General features: G+C 40.5%; 1 protein-coding gene across 1 annotated transcript in view; it reads left to right on the top strand.

Moving 5' to 3' along the window:
• grb2b (growth factor receptor-bound protein 2b) overlaps positions 1–13,280 on the top strand; it is a 35,766-nt gene extending 22,486 nt beyond the window's left edge. The window contains exons 3-6 of the mRNA XM_084372493.1: positions 5,159–5,256; positions 8,574–8,696; positions 9,424–9,592; positions 11,035–13,280. Coding sequence (XP_084228619.1) covers positions 5,159–5,256; positions 8,574–8,696; positions 9,424–9,592; positions 11,035–11,220 — 576 coding nt within the window. The 3' untranslated portion in view covers positions 11,221–13,280. The remainder of the gene's footprint in view (positions 1–5,158; positions 5,257–8,573; positions 8,697–9,423; positions 9,593–11,034) is intronic.
• Positions 13,281–18,797: the final 5,517 nt, after the last annotated feature.

The raw sequence follows: 18,797 nt of genomic DNA, 5'->3' as shown, positions 1-18,797 counted from the left end.
GCGTATTTGGCAGGTGGCAGCGACCCCTTTACGGTTCTTTTCTACTGTCCTGATCGTCCCAGCTACACCCAGGCGCAAGCGGGCAAGAGGACTTCTTGTCCCACCACTCTCAGGAGTTGTAGTGGTAACTGTTAAGTGTGGCCTAATTGGCAGCTTAGATGAGGGGATCACCTCCGCCGTGCGTAATAGTCGCGCGTAATGACAGCTCTTTCGCCGGTTAAACACAATAAACTGCGCGACTTCTTGCATGTTTGTCTCATGACATGGTGGAACCTACACAGAGGTATACAGACAGGTGGATCAGGCGGCAAATTGATATGACAGCTGGTTCAGGACGTCTTCGTCCATTTATGGATAAATATGGAGTGGAAGTTGGTTCGTAGCTACATTAACTGAGTGTTAGCGTCACACAGCATTATTATATGCCGAAAACAGTGTAGGCTATTACTGGCTTTGTGTGTGCCTGACAGTCTTATCAATGAATCTACAGTTATCCCACTAGCCTATGTCCGCCCATTGCGAAACTCATTCCGTCGCCAGCAAGCATACAAATCATAATAGTATCATTGTTAAGATTATGTCAGTGACAGACTTCGTTCCAGTGTGATGTTTACAGGACATTGAGTGTAAATCCTCTCTCCACACTGGAGATCCAATCACAACCTTTATTTTCCCCTTTTAAAATCCATGTTCATTTACCAAGAAACACCAGCAGGTGTCGTACTGCAGCGTACCCTCAAGGTCATCTCATCCGAAAAGTTTCATAATTTTTATCCATACTTTGTGCTAAACAGTTTAATTACTACACATGTGGAAGTCTGATTAAGTGTCATAATTCCTCTCTGTAAAAAAAAAACAAAAAAAAACAAAAAAAACCAAAAAAAACCCACCTCCCTCCACCTCACATCCATTGAGTCTGGAGTCTATAGGCAGCCAGCTCACCTGTGAGGCCTTTGCCCTAAGAACAAAGGAGCTGGCTGGCCTCATCCCCAATTGTTGTGCTGTGTATTTGATGTGACTTACCCATTTCTGTTCCACACACACTTAGTATATTTAATAGTTAAAGAAGATTATTGATGCTAATTTCTACCCTCTGTCATTACGCGCGACTATTACGCACGGCGGAGGTGATCCCCTCATCTAAGCTGCCAATTAGGCCACACTTAACAGTTACCACTACAACTCCTGAGAGTGGTGGGACAAGAAGTCCTCTTGCCCGCTTGCGCCTGGGTGTAGCTGGGACGATCAGGACAGTAGAAAAGAACCGTAAAGGGGTCGCTGCCACCTGCCAAATACGCCCGGGGTTGGAGATCTCAGGGTCGGATTGAGTCAGCACAGTCTATGGCTATAATTCAATTCATTGGGCTTTTATTTTGAAGTTCAGTGTTGTTTAAGATCAGAAGCGGGAGTGAAGCTGACCTCATCCTCTGCTTCAAAGAGGGACAGCCTGTCGGACAGTCTCTGCTCCGTGTCCGCAGCCCGGTTGGGACCGGAGCGAGCGGCAGAACACGCTGTGAAAATGATCTGACTGAATGGAAGCGAAGCGCTACAGCGTGCGCAGCGGAGACAGAGACCCAGCGCAGCGAGGAGAAGATGAACTAAACGATGAGCTTGTCGCTAATGTGTAAAAATAAACACAGCTTTGAATATGTATTAATGTGCTCAAAACACAACATTTACAAAGAAGAATTTTTTTATAGGCCATTCATCTAGTGTCTACGGCTAAAACTTAATTCACTGGGCTTTTATTTTGAAGTTCAGACACTTCCGGTCAGTCATCGGCCTTAATGTGCTGTTTAAGATCAAAAAACGAAAAGACAATCAAAATTTAACAGTAATTTGATTTTGGTTTCCTCGTTTTTTCGTTTTAAAACCAAAAACCAAAAAACGAAAAAACCAGCCTGAATTTTGGTTTTTTGGTTTTTGGTTTGAAAAGGAAAACCAAATTACCAGCTTACTTTCGTTTTCTGACAGTTCGGTTTAAAGGAAAAATCAAACTAACGAAACGTACACGGACCGTTGCTTTGATTATGAGACCTTTTTTAAATTAACTTTATTTGACCGTGATGGGTTGACGAACGGTGCTTCTAATTTTCATCCTGCAGAAAATGAAGTGAAAAATGTTACATCCAGTTCTTATTATCAGTATTGCATTTAGTCTACTTCACAACAGTGTACTTACTTTATATCCATCTACTTACATTAACTTATACACTTAAGATAGTTGTTTTCTGTTTGTTTGTTTGTTTGTTTGTTTGTTTGTTTCTTGTTTGCGTTCCCTGAGGGGGAGGTCATAGTGCAGGATCAACTGAACAGGCTGCACTGTTGGAGCTGCTATGGTTTCAAGGGCGCCTCTGAGTGGATGCTTGCCAGCAAGTGGGCTTTAGCCTTGGGTCATGAGGATGAAGCATTGTCTATCTGACAGCTAAGCAACTCTTCCACCTACATTACTTTTGAAAAGCATTTTGTACTCCTACAGCATTTGTTATCTTTATGTTTATTTTAAAGTAACTTTGCTCCAAGTGGTGGAAGTGATGCTGTTTAGTTTGTGGAAAAATATATGGACATTGTGTATGTGTGAATCTGCAGAAAGTAAAATGGGGTTATTTGGAGTTCACAGTATTGGTGGGACGTGTTAAGGCCCTGGCACACCACACTGATGTTCGGCTGCCGCCCTGTCATTGAGTGTCTGCAGCCTACAGACACAGGCCTACGGTCTACATTTGTGTTTGGCATATTGCCACAAGTCTTCATTTACGGATTGGAGTTTGTCTAATTTAGCATGTTTTAAGCAGCGGAGAGGTTCAGTGAAAGCAAGAATGGCTGTTGAAGACACAGGTTACAGTGGTTTCCTCTGTGTGCTCTCATCTGGCCAAAATGTAATTTTCATCCAAAACTTGGTTCATGACAAACTACCTGGGGAAACTCACTGACTGATGAGCTTCAGCTGTAATTTGTGTTTAATGCTGAATCGAATAAATTCATTCTAGTATGCTAACACGCAAAACTCAGGCTGCAGTCTATTCATCTTGTTAAAGACACAGAAGTTTCCAAGTGTTAGCCATGATAAGAGCTGGTCCAATTCTCTAAAGGCTAAGGTAAAAGGTGCATCAGTGCTTTATATTTTATCTTTTAAGCATAGGGTACACTGTGGGCTTTTCTTAGCACTGCGGTTGTCTTTTCCTCAGTCATAATAAATCTCCTTTACATCATGCCTTGACCTCATGATGTTTCAATAGCCCAGACCAGCTGAACATCAACATGCTAGCATTATCATTCATACCATGTTAGCTTTGAGCTATAGCACAGTTGTGCCTAAGTCTTCATAAGTAAAACGAGCTGACGATGGCAGTCCAAATGTGAGCAGAGAACTGCATGTTGTCAGCCAGCTGGCCGCACAACCACACAATGTTGGATCAGTCTGCCTTTGTAGGCACTAGTTCTTAAAGGTCGGTTTGGTGTGTCAACATCCAGCCCAGAGGCTAAGGCCCTTTGTTTGAGTCTCGGCTCACACAGACAGCGCCACATTGAGTAGCGTAAACACACTCACCCTGTCTGGCTCTCCCCATCTCTTTGTTTCACAGATGTACCCTAATATCTGCAAGCCCACTGTGCTACACTTGCACATAGACACACACCCTCCGACCCCCCACTCCTCATTTCAACCCACTTACGTTTTTGGTCCAAGGCCACTCCCTGATCCAGTAATGCTCCGTCTTGTGCAGGGTTAGCAGCTGGGGAGGGCCAGTGACAGCTGGCATTCTGCAGGCTCACTGGAGCAAATACACCCGGCCACTTGCACTACACAGGGGCCAATTGGACAGCTGTCTTGGGCTGGGTTAGTGAGAAATTATGAGTTTAAGTGGAAAGGAAATGCGAGGCAAACAAACAAAAATTTGGCCGAGAAAATAGAAGGAAAAATGTTGGGAGTCTAATATCCATCGAGGATTGTCAGCAGTCATTTTTGTCTGAAGTTTCTTCCCTCCAGTGAAGCTGCTTTAAAGATTGCGTGCCTGCCTTCGCTAAAAATGCCTTTTTCCCCCTATGAATTATGCAGATGAGTTATGATCAAAGAGGGTGAAAGAAATGGCTTTTCACAAACTTGACTCATGTAGTCATTCATCAGTACAGGATTCTGCCTGACTGGATGAGAGGGGTGACATTAATGCGCGCCCTGCTTTACTTGAAGCTCCTAAAAGAATCGAACAAGTGACAGTTTGGTTCTGTGACACATGTATCACATCCTTTTCTGTTGATTCTCAGGCTTTGTACCCTACTGGTCTGAGAATCTCAGATGTGCGTTAACAGCTGTTTTTGCAACATCATTCAAACGAAGGCTGCATGACTCAGTGCTGTTGCTTAGATTTCCTCAGAAATTGGTACATGTGTTACTGAAATGCAAGGATTTCACATAAGCATGATCACATACTATAAGGAAGAATATTGCGCATGTTTCCTCTTTAATATTTTTGTCCCTTCTTTTTTCTTGTTTTAATATATTTTGTTTTACTTTTAGAAACTGACAATGAAAATATATGAAGGTTTAGTATAAATGAATACTGTAGCACTTTAAAATGGTTGCAGATAATCCACATATATTGAGTGACATGGTGTTCACTTGAGAGGGACGTTTTTAAACTGCTACTGAAGGAAAAAAAACTACAATTTCAATTTATAAAACACTCATGGGCACCCTTTTCAGGTGATAAATCAGCTACTGAAGCGTGAAGGTCAACTTCTTTCAGCACGACCCATCTCTTGTAAGCACACTTACACATGGAGTGTTACATACGAATTGAGTCACTTCACACACCTGCACTCTAGCCATACTTTGTCAGACATGATTGCCCTCACAGCTGTCTGTGTCACTGAGGTGTACTGTTAAATGAGTCTCTGTAGCCAAACATGCGGGTGACATCTTGACACATTAGCCGCTATCTTTTGAGGTGTGTAAATATTATATTGTATGTGCTTGCTGCTCTGCTGTGCTGTAAGTGTTGTTCTCCTAATATTGACCAAGCAGTTACCACCATACCTTCTGCAGTCACAGGAAATTAAATGAAATGGCTTGAAGCTAAATTTAGTAGGTTGGTATCTTTCCACTTATGACATTTGTATGTGACGCTAACCTCAACAACTCCTCTCTCTCTTTTTTTAGGTATTAAATGACGAGTGTGATCAGAACTGGTACAAGGCAGAGCTAAACGGAAAAGATGGTTTCATCCCCAAGAATTACATAGAGGTCAAAGCCCATCCGTAAGTATTACCTGCATACCTGGTTCTCTAAACTCAGTCTTTATGTATCTGTGAAAGTGTGATGTATTTGTAAATAAAATATGCACGCTGACAAATTAATTTGGGCATATTGACTGCCAGGCTTGAACTACAATTGTCCTGTTTACTCTTACAAGATTTGATTGTTCAAGTGTGTATGTCTGTGTGTGCGTGTACAAGTTTGTGTGTGTTGAACCACTTCAGAGAGGGCCTGGCAGGATCCTTAGAGAGGACATTACCTCTGGACCTGCGTTCAGTGCCAGACTAGCTCTCTCTTTAATAATGTGCTCGAGGCCTCTTATGCTTAATTGAATATTGACCTTATTGCATCATTGCTGCATTGCCATCAGATGTACCTTTTTCTTTTTTACAAGGGGGGTGTGTCATTGTATTGGTAACAACAATAGTCAAGTGTTTACTGTCTTTTTTATGGTTATAGGGAATCCATATTTAGCTGTGCCTCATACTTCTGTAACGCTGAACCTCTCATAATCATTATGACGAAGGTTCTTTAGGCCTTTTTATACAAAATGTTCAAAACATCACTTCAAGTGCAATGTTTTCTGTAAGAGAATATACATAAAGGTAGCATGTACCATAACATTTAGCCGAGGATCAAAGAAAAAACATGACTTGTTAGCATTGGTTAGCTGAAACTCTGAAACAAAATAGTAATTTAACTAAAAATAAACTGCCTCTCTTAACAGATTATTATCGGTTGTTTTTATTCAGCCAGTATTTACTGTCCAAACATGGCAAGACACAATTGTTACACTCTGTGCTCTATGTAGATCAGCATTGTTGTCCTTTTCTAAGCATGTCTAATTTCTTATTGGATCCATGGATTTGTTTAGCTGACCATGTGACTTAAAATATTTTTTGTATATTTACTCATTAGCACATCGCAGCCAATATTGTCATCGCCATTGTCAGACGTGTGAGTAGTTATTACTGCCTGTTGCACCTGTGAGGTAAATGTCACCCCTCAGACTGTTTATTTTGATACTGCTCTGTCATCAGGGCTTTTGATTAATGTTAGTGCCTGCCACTCACCCTGAACACATCAGACAGCAGGAAAGATTGTGCCATTTAACAGGCTGTGTGTGTGCAGGACCTGGCATTTCAGCACATGTTACTTAGCTACTTTGCTCCACAGCAGGGTAAAGGTTGTTGTTATATGCAAATAAAGGCATCCAGCGCAGCAGTAAAATACACTTATCACTATTGGGCAAGTCACTGCAGTCACTGTGATGACATGTGCTTATAAGAACTGATTATTGTTTTGTTTGCTTTCTAGTGTGCATGTTAACAGAGATTTTAGCTGTTAATGGAATCTCAACACTTCCACGACCTGCCTCGAAGTGCAGATAATTTGTTACAACTTTTATTGTGAAATATCCAGCAGGCCAAATATCCCCTATGGCTAAATCCCAGATTCAACCCGTATCACTAAAGTGATTGTCGGAGCTTGTCTGCTGTCTCATGTTGCTTACTGTAATGGGCTCTCTTGCAGTGTTGCCACATCCTTGGACGTCATGTCAAGTTTTCCAATGAAAAATTCCTTCAACAAGAACACTATTAGGTATAATTCAAGTCAGACCTGTCTTTGTGTAGTAAAATATGGTGCACTAGACTCAGATTCAGTGTGCAACCTGGGGGAATTTGATTGTAATGAACGCATTTCTGTTTAGATTTACTGAAAATGTTTTGAAGAAAACTACCCAGTACAGTAATGGACAACCAACAGTGGTGATGAGGTGATGAAGTGGCTGCAGTTTGTCTTTGTCTCCCGTTGTGGTGACAATGAAGTGCCATGTGAAAGCACCAGGCACCCACACAGCCCAGCAGACACGCACACACACGCGCACACACACACACACACTCACACAAACACACACAAACACACACAGCTGTACTATACAGCACAATATAATGCAGCTCTGCTCTAAGTCAAAGTGCTTTCTGTTTGTACACAGATCTTTTCCCCTGGCCCACAGTAATTGTGTTTTTGTGGCTAATGCTTAGGTTTGTGTGACAGTCTATTAAGAATAAGAGTGGTAGAAGCAGCACTGAGTGCCTTTAAGCATTCCCCCTCACAGCAGTAGAGGTGTAGGTGTGTATGCTGCTGATAGTACTGCCGGTCGTTCTCCACTCGTCATTTCCTCGGCTCCATTAATTGCTCTGTTATCACTTTTATCAAACAGGGAAAGAGACTCAGTGTGCTCGCTTGCTTTGCTCCCAGGCACGGATACAAAGCAGATCAAGAGTTGGCCATTTCATTATTGATTTTCACCTACGTGTAAAGGAGCCAAGATGTCATCTTTTGGCTGACTGTACTTTTTAATTATTTACACAAGTAAAGAGCTTTGTCTCTCCCTCTCTCCATCCATCTTTATCGCTCTCACTGATTCCCTCTGTCAGGGCTTTCTCACAGTCATATATTAGTGGCATACATACAGCTAAAAATACATTTAATGGCACTCAAAAATGATGAAAAATTGCCAACTTTAAATCTCATCTTGAATCTGTTCTTCCTCCTGCTTCTCAGTTCAACACAGATGCTTATGAGTGCACATCAGGACGTATAACGGAAGAAAATATTTATTTTTTGTGTTTGCTCTACCACTATAATTAGACAATGACTAATCTACTTCCTTGTAAATGGACGGACAGTGCAGCTTCAGAGGAAAGGCCGATGCTTGTGTAACTTTTTCTTTTCGTCCTGGTGTCCACATGCAGCACTTTTTGGCCAGGAGACCATTAAAATGAAATGTATGTTTTTTTCATTGACTGTCAGTGCGGTGTGTCTGTGGTTAGCATGGTCTACACACCCCTGTTTCTTCATGTCCGACCTGTCAACCAGCAGGAGGTGTGATGTTCTGTGAAGTTTGCATGCCTGCAGACTGAGTTTAGCTCAACTGAAACTAAATTTTAACAAAGCAAGAGTGTTTACACTCTTTGTATCGAGTCTATGCAGTAGAGCTGTGACAATTAATTTATCCGTTTTCACTTATTAAATTATCATCAAACTTCTCTTATTCCATCTTCTTGAATGTGACTATTTTCTGGTTTCTTTCCTCCTCTAAGACAGTAAACTGAATATCTTTGGGGTGTGTACAAAACAGGACATTTAAGGACCTCATCTTGGGCTCAGGAAACAGTTTGTGATATGTTATATACCAAACAACTAATCGATTTATCTATAAAATAATTAATTAATCCACAATGAAAATAATTGTTAGTTGCGGCCCTACTATGCAGAAAGAAGTCTGTGCTCACTTGTTTTCTCCTTTCTCCAGGTGGTTCTTCGGAAAGATTCCTCGGGCCAAAGCAGAGGAGATGCTCAACAAACAGAGGCACGATGGGGCCTTCCTCATCAGAGAGAGCGAGAGTGCACCAGGAGACTTCTCCCTCTCTGTGAAGTGAGCAGCACGGCACCAATGCACCAACGGGGGAAAAAAACATGATTCACACACTGTTAACTATAAATATAGTTTCACGTTATCCTTACATCATTGTACATTTCCCCACAACTGATCAGGTTCATAAGTTTCCATACTTGGTATGTGTGAGTCATGAGCACAGCCTCTTCCTCATTCCTGTGAAGTCTCAGTGCTGCCCTCTGGTGACCAGCGTTTGCCAGTTGTGATCATTTGTATTGTGCGTTGGAACTCAGCCCTATGAGTACTTAGGGTTTTTTAGCTGACACATACAGAGCTCACTTCCTCTTATCTGCCTCTCTCCATTCTGACCTTCCCAAAAGACACAGTTCAGATCAGTTCACAGCAGCTTGCATGTAAAGTTGATGCTGCGATATGGATCTTAATTACTGTCTGGACTTTCCTGATTCCACGTAGTCGGCTTGTTTTGAATACCAATCCTTTACTGGCATGACTGATTCATTTAACTAACACTTATCAGTCTGTCATTATCAGTCTGAGACTTCATTTAACTAATACGTATTTAACTAATGCTTATCAGACGCACCTTATGCATCTGATAAGGGATTTTAATGCCCTACTGTTCCACTCTATTTATTTAAATCTGTGGTTTGCCTTCAAAAAACAACAGCTCTCTGTCAGCTTGTATAATACCTTTTGTGCTGAAGATACCCCTTCTCATAGCTTTCCTCTCTGTGACCTTGTGCAGGTATGGAAATGACGTCCAACACTTCAAGGTTCTTCGTGACGGGGCTGGAAAGTATTTCCTATGGGTGGTGAAGTTTAACTCCCTCAATGAGCTGGTAGACTACCACCGCTCCACCTCGGTCTCTCGCAATCAGCAGATCTTTCTGCGAGACATAGAGCAGGTCACCCAGGTAAGAGGGAACATACTCTGGGATCCAGGCCTTTTTTTCCTGAAACTATAATCACAGTGACACCCGCAGCAGGAAAAACACTTAAAAATGGCAATGTGTTTCTTTTATAGAATGATATGGTTTATGAACATGCATACACATGTTTCAAACTTTGTAGCACTGTCGATGCTCATATAGATATTTGCCCCACCCTACCCTAGATCACTTGTAGGGAAGTCTAACACTGCGGCGCCACAAAGAGCATGTAGGTCGTCATAACCACGTGTGAACAAACTGTAGTAGAATGAAAACATGTAGATGCTTTGCTATTAAAACTCCAAATACCTTTATGAAACTGGAGAGGCAAGACTACAATTCAGTGTGCCATCACATCACTAAGACCTTGTTAACATAACTTCACATCCTGTTCTGCTTTCTAAAATTTGCTACAAAGTCATTTACATAACACTGTCTGCTGGTTCAGTTCCCCAAAAAAGTACAAGTTGTCTGCATTCTTTGGTTTAAAGTGAATTAAAGTTAAATAGCTGCGGTGTTGTGTGTTCAGATGAGACAATGACGCGTGGAAACATCTGTATTGTGCCAAGAATTTATTTGAATTTACAAAATGGCATTTTATTTGCACCACATTTAATAGGTTGGTTCACCCTGAAGAGGATTTATTCAAAATGCTGCCCAGCGCATAAGAAGTGTGTTACTGAATACTTAAAGCCCCCCTCCAGTGTATTTTGACAGTCCAGTCCTTTTCTGACAATGTTGATGAGCTACACTGGTTGACAAATATTTTTTGATAAATAAAATAAATTTGATTTAAATAACCTAATTTTGTGCTCAAGAAAAAAAATCCATTAGTTGTCAGCTATTAAATTAGTCACCAACTGTTTTGATAAACGATTAATCAGTTTGAGTTATTGTCTCAGGAAAAAAAAGACAGCAACAGTGAGGCTTAGCTAGAGAGATTGGAGCTAGTATAATTTGTTTAACCTATTAAAATTTATAAAAGGTTCTTGGTCAGAACCGTGCAGATTTCATCTAAAATGTGTGTGATATTTGCGTGACTCTGGACGTTGGTAGGAGGAGGGAGTTAGCTCCAGTGAAGCTGGTAGCCTGCAGGTCTGAGGGATAGCTGCAGGTGAAAGAAGAGAGGAAATGTGGCCAAAACCACACAGGAAAGAAAAGAGTTGGAAAAAAGTCCCAGGTAAGACAGTTAGAGGGAAAGAGAGTAAGTGATATACAGAGAAATCGTGTCTGTGACAGACAGCAAGAGAGAAAGCAGTGAATACCAGAATATTGCATTGGGTTACTACCATTTAGGGTCACCATTAACTCACAGAATGTTTAGGAGTTGGTATTTTTATTCTGAATCCCTGTTAATCATTTAAATCATCATGTCACAACCTTGCTAATATGTCTTTCCACCTCTTTTCCTTCTCCTGATTGAACAGCATCCCACATATGTGCAGGCGCTCTTTGACTTCGACCCCCAGGAGGAAGGAGAGCTGGGTTTCCGACGCGGCGACTTCATCCAAGTCCTGGACAACTCTGACCCCAACTGGTGGAAAGGAGGCTGTCACGGCCTAACGGGCATGTTCCCCCGCAACTACGTCACGCCTGTCAATCGGAACATGTAAACAGTCAGACCATGTATACAACAACAACAACAACAACAACAGCCACCACCACCACCACAACAGCAACCATCACCATCATCATCATTATCGTTCTTGATCTCATCAGCCCCATCCAACTCCCCCAAACCACCCCCTCCACCCCTCTACGCCATCCCACGATAACAGGAGCAGACAGGAAGAACGCAAACAACCGAAAGAGAGTGAGAGAGTGAGAGAGAGAGATAAAACAGTAGTAGTGCTGTCGTAGGCGTCGCTGTGTGGGTGGCAGCTGAGCAAAATCAACTTTTACTTGTGCTGAGAATGTTCACCTCCCTAGTGAACTCCTCGGTGAGGATTGAACTGTCTTTGAGGGAAATCTAAATGCAGAAAAACTAAAGAGTAGTGCACCAACCGTGAAGATAACCAAATGATTCTACCGCTCCCACAGCTGCTTCTGTCTTCTCCTTAACTTCTTAACATTCTGCCTTTCTTTTGTGTTGTTTTTTTCTTTTTTTCCTTTTTTTTGCCGCTTGTTGTTTTAATCACCTAAATGAGAAGCCTACCGATAAATCCTAGCTCTGTTTTAAAGAAAAAATCATTAAAAATATAAAAAAGAAGAAATTGTTTTAAAAAAAAATGTACAAAAAAGAAGAGAGAAGAAAAAAAGATGCAATCTACAGTACAGCAAGTTTCCATGTCTAAGATCATTGGCACGTGAGCATTGTACATCAGCCATTGGCTGTATAAATAAATCAACTATAGAGAGAATCCATTTTTTAAGAATATATATTATATATTTGTATGTGTTTTGTCTGTTTTACCTCTCATCACAAATTGTATTTTTTTCCATTTGTAAATTATGTTCAATCTTTTGTTAGTCTGGATAAGACCTAGTAGCTCTAGAATGTGCTGAATTGTCAGTCAAGGTTTTTTTTTTTTTCCTGAATCTATCTGAGGGATCTCAGATAACACAGCATGATATTTAACGGGGGTCATAAATTCCATTTGAAGAGGTTTCTCTTGTCTATAATGTAAGGCAAGTAAAGTTAGTTCTCTAAGAAGAAACTAATCGTGTCCAGGAAGCTAAATATTGACCAGCAAGTCGAGCCATGAATGCTGCGAGAGCTGTTGTATTACGGAGCCCTGTATAAAGGTCAGCCACCTTTTCAAAGCCAATGTATTTATTGCAGCCATTTTACTTGGGCAGTGAATGTAGCTGACTGAGTCCATTGACATTAACATGAGGGAAGCAAGGTCGGAGAACTGAACTACACAACCATGCAAGGGATTTTAAAAAGACATGCTGAAATGTTGTCAATATTCATTTATAAAGAGAGTGATGTGTGTAGGATATGTACAGGTAGTTAACATGCATATTCACAAACAGTCATTACATGCATGCACCGGCAGATGCTCTCCTCCTTGTTATACCTGCACGTAGCAGAGAGGCTGAGTTCGGATAATCACATTGTGTAATCACCAGTGCAGATCTGCAGCTGGCACAGATTAACAGTTCAGAAAACTGAGAGATTGTCTTTTATGCTAAAAGTTGAGAGATCAGTGTAAATGATGTAAAAGTTGTTTACCTTTTTTTTTTTTCTTCTTTTGTCCAATGTGGCGTGTGGTCAAGCACTTTTTTTTGTCAAACATTTTGATTTCTGGTCCAGCGTGTGTATGTGTGTGCGTGCTTGTTTACTGTGTTTGTGTTATTTGTTTGTGTTTTCTCGTTCTCTCTGGATAGTGCCTTTCTCTCTGGTGTTTCAGTGTCTCCGACCTGCTACTTTGAGCCCCCTCCCTTTACGGGGCCTGCCAGTCCTGCAGTGAGAAACAGTGTACATAATCCAACCTGTCCCATCCAACAATGCCCCCCTCTTCCCTCCTACATCAACCCGCCTTCACCTTTATCCTCACCAACATGGAACTCTTCTTATTTAAGTGTCTCTCGCCTTGTCTTACCTAATGATACCGTTTTTGTTTTGCTCTTTTTTTTTATTTGCATTTTTTTGTTTTGTTTTGTTTTGTTTGTTTTTTTTGTTTTTTTTCAATTAATAAAATGCAATTATTAAAAAATGAGAATCATTTTTTTATGTGGTTTTTATTTGTGAAGAGACCAAGCTCATTGACCCGATGGGTAACTGACTCACTTATTCATGTTTATCAGGGCGTATGTACTCCACAAGAGGGAGCTGTTCAGGCATTGGGGATTTGTACAGTTTTGAACGTTTGGAAAATGTCTAATTTTATCTGCTGCACTATAATGATTGGGAAAATGCTTCAATTTGAATTTACTGCTTTAAAAATGCTTGATATTCAACATAATGAGGTTTTTCATCTCATGTTAACCAAAAAGTTCTTGTATTTAAAAATTAAACAATCCTGTCCTCATAGTTTTTTGTCTATAGGAGTTAAAAATGAGCTGGCATTAAAGGCGCACTATGTAAGTCCAGAATTTCAACAGTGTAAAGAAACCAGTGTTAACGTTATTTCAAAGATGTCTGAAGTTAGCATAATAACCAGCTAGATCCTGCCCCATCTGTCTTGTAATACTACTTTTTACCTAAAGAGGTGTTGGTCTGATTGCCCCCGTAGTTTCGGCTGAAAGAAATTGAATATTTTTACAACCATTTTCCTTACTAGACAGAAAAATACAACTGAATACCTTCTGATTTCAAGGCTGTCTTTTACTAATCTAAGTAGAGCTACATTTACGGTACTGGTTCTGCTAGTATTTGCAGCTAACTTCCAGGAACAATTGAGAGGCTCCTCAATCCGCCGTTACTTTACAAAAGGTCCATTGGAGTGAGCAGAGATGATGCTGTCCCCTGTATTTTTGGAGCTACCTTTGAATTCTGGTGATCAAAACACATAATTAAGGCTTCAAGAGTCGAGATAATTTTAGTCGGGCACGTTGACAGTTACTTTACAGTTAAGCTGTCTGAACCCTGGTCATTGTTTAAATGGTTCTCATTTCTTCCTGGTTTTACTTGGTAATAAAACTGAATAGTGGCAAGAATATATAGGAGTCATGTCACAGAAAAGACTCTGTTTTGGTTGAGTATAAGGTGTGTTAAATTATTTCTTCTTTCAATAGTTACATAGTCTAGTTTTTAGTAGTACTGTTGACCTTTTAGGCAGATGCTGGTTTCTGTACATGTTGGTACAGTATGATAATCAGCTTGCAACTTGCTTGGAACTTGCTTGTGATGAGTAATACATCGCAGTGAGTATCCGGCAAGCTTTGATTTTTGGCACAACTGTCGTTGCTTGTTAACACAGTTGAAAGCGCAGACTGTTTATCATCTGTGGATGGTCGTCCTGTGTTTGTGGGCTCTTTAGCACACCAGGATGAGGGAGCTGCTGTCATTCGGTCAAACCTTGAAGCAAAACGAAGGCTCGCAAAGAGAACAGCTTTTTCATCAGCACAGCATGATTTCAGATAAATACATGCTTTGAGCTGTGAGTAACACCCAACTGTAATGATCAAGACTGAGAGGGCGGGAGGTTTCTTGTTATTCCTTTCTGAAACAGACATAGTTTCATGATATTGCCTGTGTTATTTTAGCATCGTGTTAAATCATCTATGTGGATAATGTACAAAATGAAATGCACACGCAGTGTACAGAATTAGCATCTTCAATGACCAAAAGGGATTTCCTCCAGACAGCAGAGCAGTGAGTCAGCCAGTGGGTTTAGTGAAACACCAACTCAGTACATCAGGCCACATTTCATTACGAAACACACCCAAAGTGTCTGTCTTTCTCACAAGGTGCTGATGATGAGCATGTGTCAGTTGATCTGAGAAGCAGTGAAGGGGAAGCTGATGATTTCACTTCTTGAAGGGAAGCCCGGGGGTGCTCTGCATGCAGCACTTTGCTGCAGCCGAGTGAGATCTTTAACGTCACATTAGCTGCGGTCTGGTGCACTGTCTGCTCCACATTTTGACTTTCAGCACTCCGAGTACCACTTTCGCTCCTCTCTTCAATCTGGCTCCTCTCGGCCTTCATGTTTGTCACCGACTGCCTTAAAGCGGACACTGTTACATCAGTGTTGCTGTCCTCTTTCTAGCCCTCTTATCTGGAATGTATTCTAGTTATGAAACATATTAGGCTGCCCCAGTGCTTCTATTCATCTTCATGACATTTACCAGTAATGTGACCCAGTGAGATGTTTGCACTGTGGACTCTACTGACCATTGGTGGCACTGGCAGTTATTCAGATACAATTGATAGTAGAGATTCATGATGTACACTTTGTATACTATATAACATGACTAATGTCTCATTATTGTTGGGGGTTGTTGTGTAAGATCTAACAACTGACTCTGCCCCAGGGGTTTTGCCTCTCAAGCTTGACTAGGCTGTTTGCCATATGGTGCTGCTATAGTAGTCGACAACAGTGTGATGCCAGTATTAAGAGCCCACTGCTCTCCACTGTGTATGGACATTTTAAGATGATTTGAGGATTTGCAAGTGAGGAGGACATTTCGTGCAGGGATGAGAAGATTACTATCAGCATGTGAACTTGTGACCTGTTTGTGCCACTCACTCAGCATCATTATGATAGTGATTATTTTCAGTTCAGTCTAGATACACGCACACACATGGCCCCTCATCAGTAGATACTATTTGAGGTTGATAAAACAAGATGTCTCGATTTGAAAAGGCATTGAAAAAAAATGAAAGAGTTTTTGTCTCCTGTACATCATGCTACATACAACATCCTGGTGAGGTAATACTGTAGGTCAGGGGTTTGTTTGTATTGTTGATGGATTACTAAAGTAGCCTCCCAGGCAGAGGCCCCAGGGCCCGAAAGCCTCTGTAGAAGTGTTCATTGGAAAGCTGGAAAGTCAGTCAAACAACTACCAAGAGATTTAAATAACTACAAAGAATTGTGAAACGACCACAGAGATAAAATGTTTACAGAAGATGCCAAACTACTGCAAAGAGAAGCAAAAGGACCACAAAGAGATGTAAACAACTTCAAAGAGATGCTAAATGACTAAAAAGAGACACAAAACCCTAATGAAGAGGAACAACATGACCAAATACAGACTCAAAACAACTTCAAAGAGATGCAAAACAGCGACAAGGAGATGCAAAACATTAACTAAAGATACAAAACTACTACAAAGAGAAGCAAAATGGAAACCTAGATAAGAAAAACAACTGCAATGACATGCAAAATGACTTCAAAGAGACACAAACCAACCACAAAAGATGAAAAACACGTGTAAAGAGATGCAAGATGACTACAAAGAGATCCAAAAAGACCACAAAGAGACCCAACACAACTACAAAGAGATGTAAAACAGCTACAAGGAGATGCAAAACTACAACAAAGAGAAGCAAAATGACCACGAAGAGATGAAAAACAAATACATGGGCAGGATGCGAAATGGCCATAAAAAGACACACTTTGTGTCTCACTGAGTGGCTGTTCGGTTACAAATAGCAGCTATTTATTGAAACTATTTCATATTACAATATTCCTTTATTATTTAATATACATATATTCCTTTGATGCATTGCTTCCCTCAGCTTTTGCTCTATCGTATCTGGTTTACTGTTGTTAATGATGTCACCTGAGTGGGCAGCAGTCTGCCACTGAGGTGAAGGTTAACCCTCACTACCTCATGTAATAAATGTAATTATGGCCCCATGGAAACAATCTGTGTCCCTGTGTAGGTGTCTGATATGTGATAGAGTTATCAGATCACTCGTTTGAACTGTTTGCATTTATCTGGCATGCAAAGGTTGAGACTTTCCGCTGCTCTCCCCACTAGCAAACACAGGAAGATGAGATGAGTTCAAATTCATCCTGACACGCCCCTGCCCCATTTTGACCTTTTGGGCGGTTTGTGGGTGCTTTCAGGGTCACATTGGGTGCCAATCTGCAAATTGAAATGTTGCACTCAAGGCCTAAACTTTCCCAGGCCAGCAGAATTAACCATTGTTAACTTGTTTAAGTACTCTTTATGCTCTTTATGTAGTGCAAACATTGAATTCTTTGTACCCCTGCCAGTTTGTTGCTGCTGCTGCCATCAAACGCCTCACAAATACCTGGTAAACATGGCCAAACAGTCTTTTTAAGTACCGACAAGTACACACCACAGAGAGGTGACATGTGGGAGGAGAGCTGATACTGTTAAATTATTTCACTCTGTCGCATTACAACACAGCTGCAGATAAATGTTGAAACTCCTGACAATTGGAAATATTATATGACATATATATGACAGACAGCTCCTCCATCTGCATTTTTTTAACAAATCAAGCAATCAAGTTTATTCAAGCTGACTTACACTGAGACTGGTGCACACTTTCTATTCAGTTGTTTATGGTATATTACTGCCACCTAGTGGCTAATCTCCACACTACCTGGAAAAATCAAGATCTAGTAGTTTTTTCTGTAACTTTTAATTATAATAATCACAGATGAGCATGCTGCTGATTGAGAGACCAAAATATCTGGAGAAACACTACAAAATAATTCAGTGCTTATCATATTTTTCTTTGTATGGGGAGATGGATAATGTCACCCTCTGGAGGCTCCAGCCACTATGAAAAATTACTTCATATTCATAAGACATTTCTTTAATTCATATACAGCCTACTTTGCAATAATAAGGTGGCACTGTCACTTAGACGTTAAGATACAGACAATAAAGATAGTTTTACTATACATAAAAGTATATTAATACTTACATATATTAATTATATATACCAAGTCATGACAATATGTGCCTGTAAAATATATCCTTTTTAAATGTCAGTATGAATTGGTTATATTTGTGGCTATCTTGTCAGTGTATATATTTTCTGTTCATTGAATTTATTGAACTTGCACTACATAATACATAGAGTCTTGGCATTTTAAATACTGCACAACAGTTGCCTTTAAAGAAAGCTTTGTCTCCTATAATGTTCAAAAATGTATGAACATGTGAAAATGTGTTGTATTTGTATTTGGACTCTTTGGATATTAAAGGTGCACTATGTAGTGCACAGTGTTTTGGGAACCTTATTTTCTTCATGAAAACTATATAGTACCCCCTTAACCTATCCCCTAATACCCATAATAATGCTGCGGAGCCAGGCATTGGGGGCGCTGTTTCATTACTTATGAAACTACGAGACATTTTACTCTATACACAAGAAATGTATAAAAAGTGGAGTAAGCTTAAAGTTACAGTGGCATGGAGCAGTAAGTATATAACAGTAGCCTACACGGTGTATAATTCCATACAGGGTACATCGGGTGGACTGACTTGCAAGAGAGAGTGTAAGAGTGGTAAGTAATAGCTATATAGCTGCGTGGTTGGCTAGCCTTGAAGTGGTATGGACCCAGAACACATGTATGTACAGTATAAGGGTACAATCACCTCAGAATAATAAATATAAAATTAAAAAGTTCGACGTTGTCGGCAGGATTCGAACCTGCGCGGGGAGACCCCAATGGATTTCTAGTCCATCGCCTTAACCACTCGGCCACGACAACTGCTATATATGACGTGGTTTCACCGACATACATACATAAAGTGATATCAAAGTGAAGAGAAGTTTGATAAAATTATTATAAATGTAGTCTTATGAGTGGCA

This window comes from Pagrus pagrus (assembly GCF_965226575.1).
Source record: "Pagrus pagrus genome assembly, chromosome: 13".
In the NCBI taxonomy this organism is placed as follows: domain Eukaryota; kingdom Metazoa; phylum Chordata; class Actinopteri; order Spariformes; family Sparidae; genus Pagrus; species Pagrus pagrus.
Note: the sequence above shows the minus strand (reverse complement) of the source record. Positions and strands in the feature narration are given on the sequence as shown.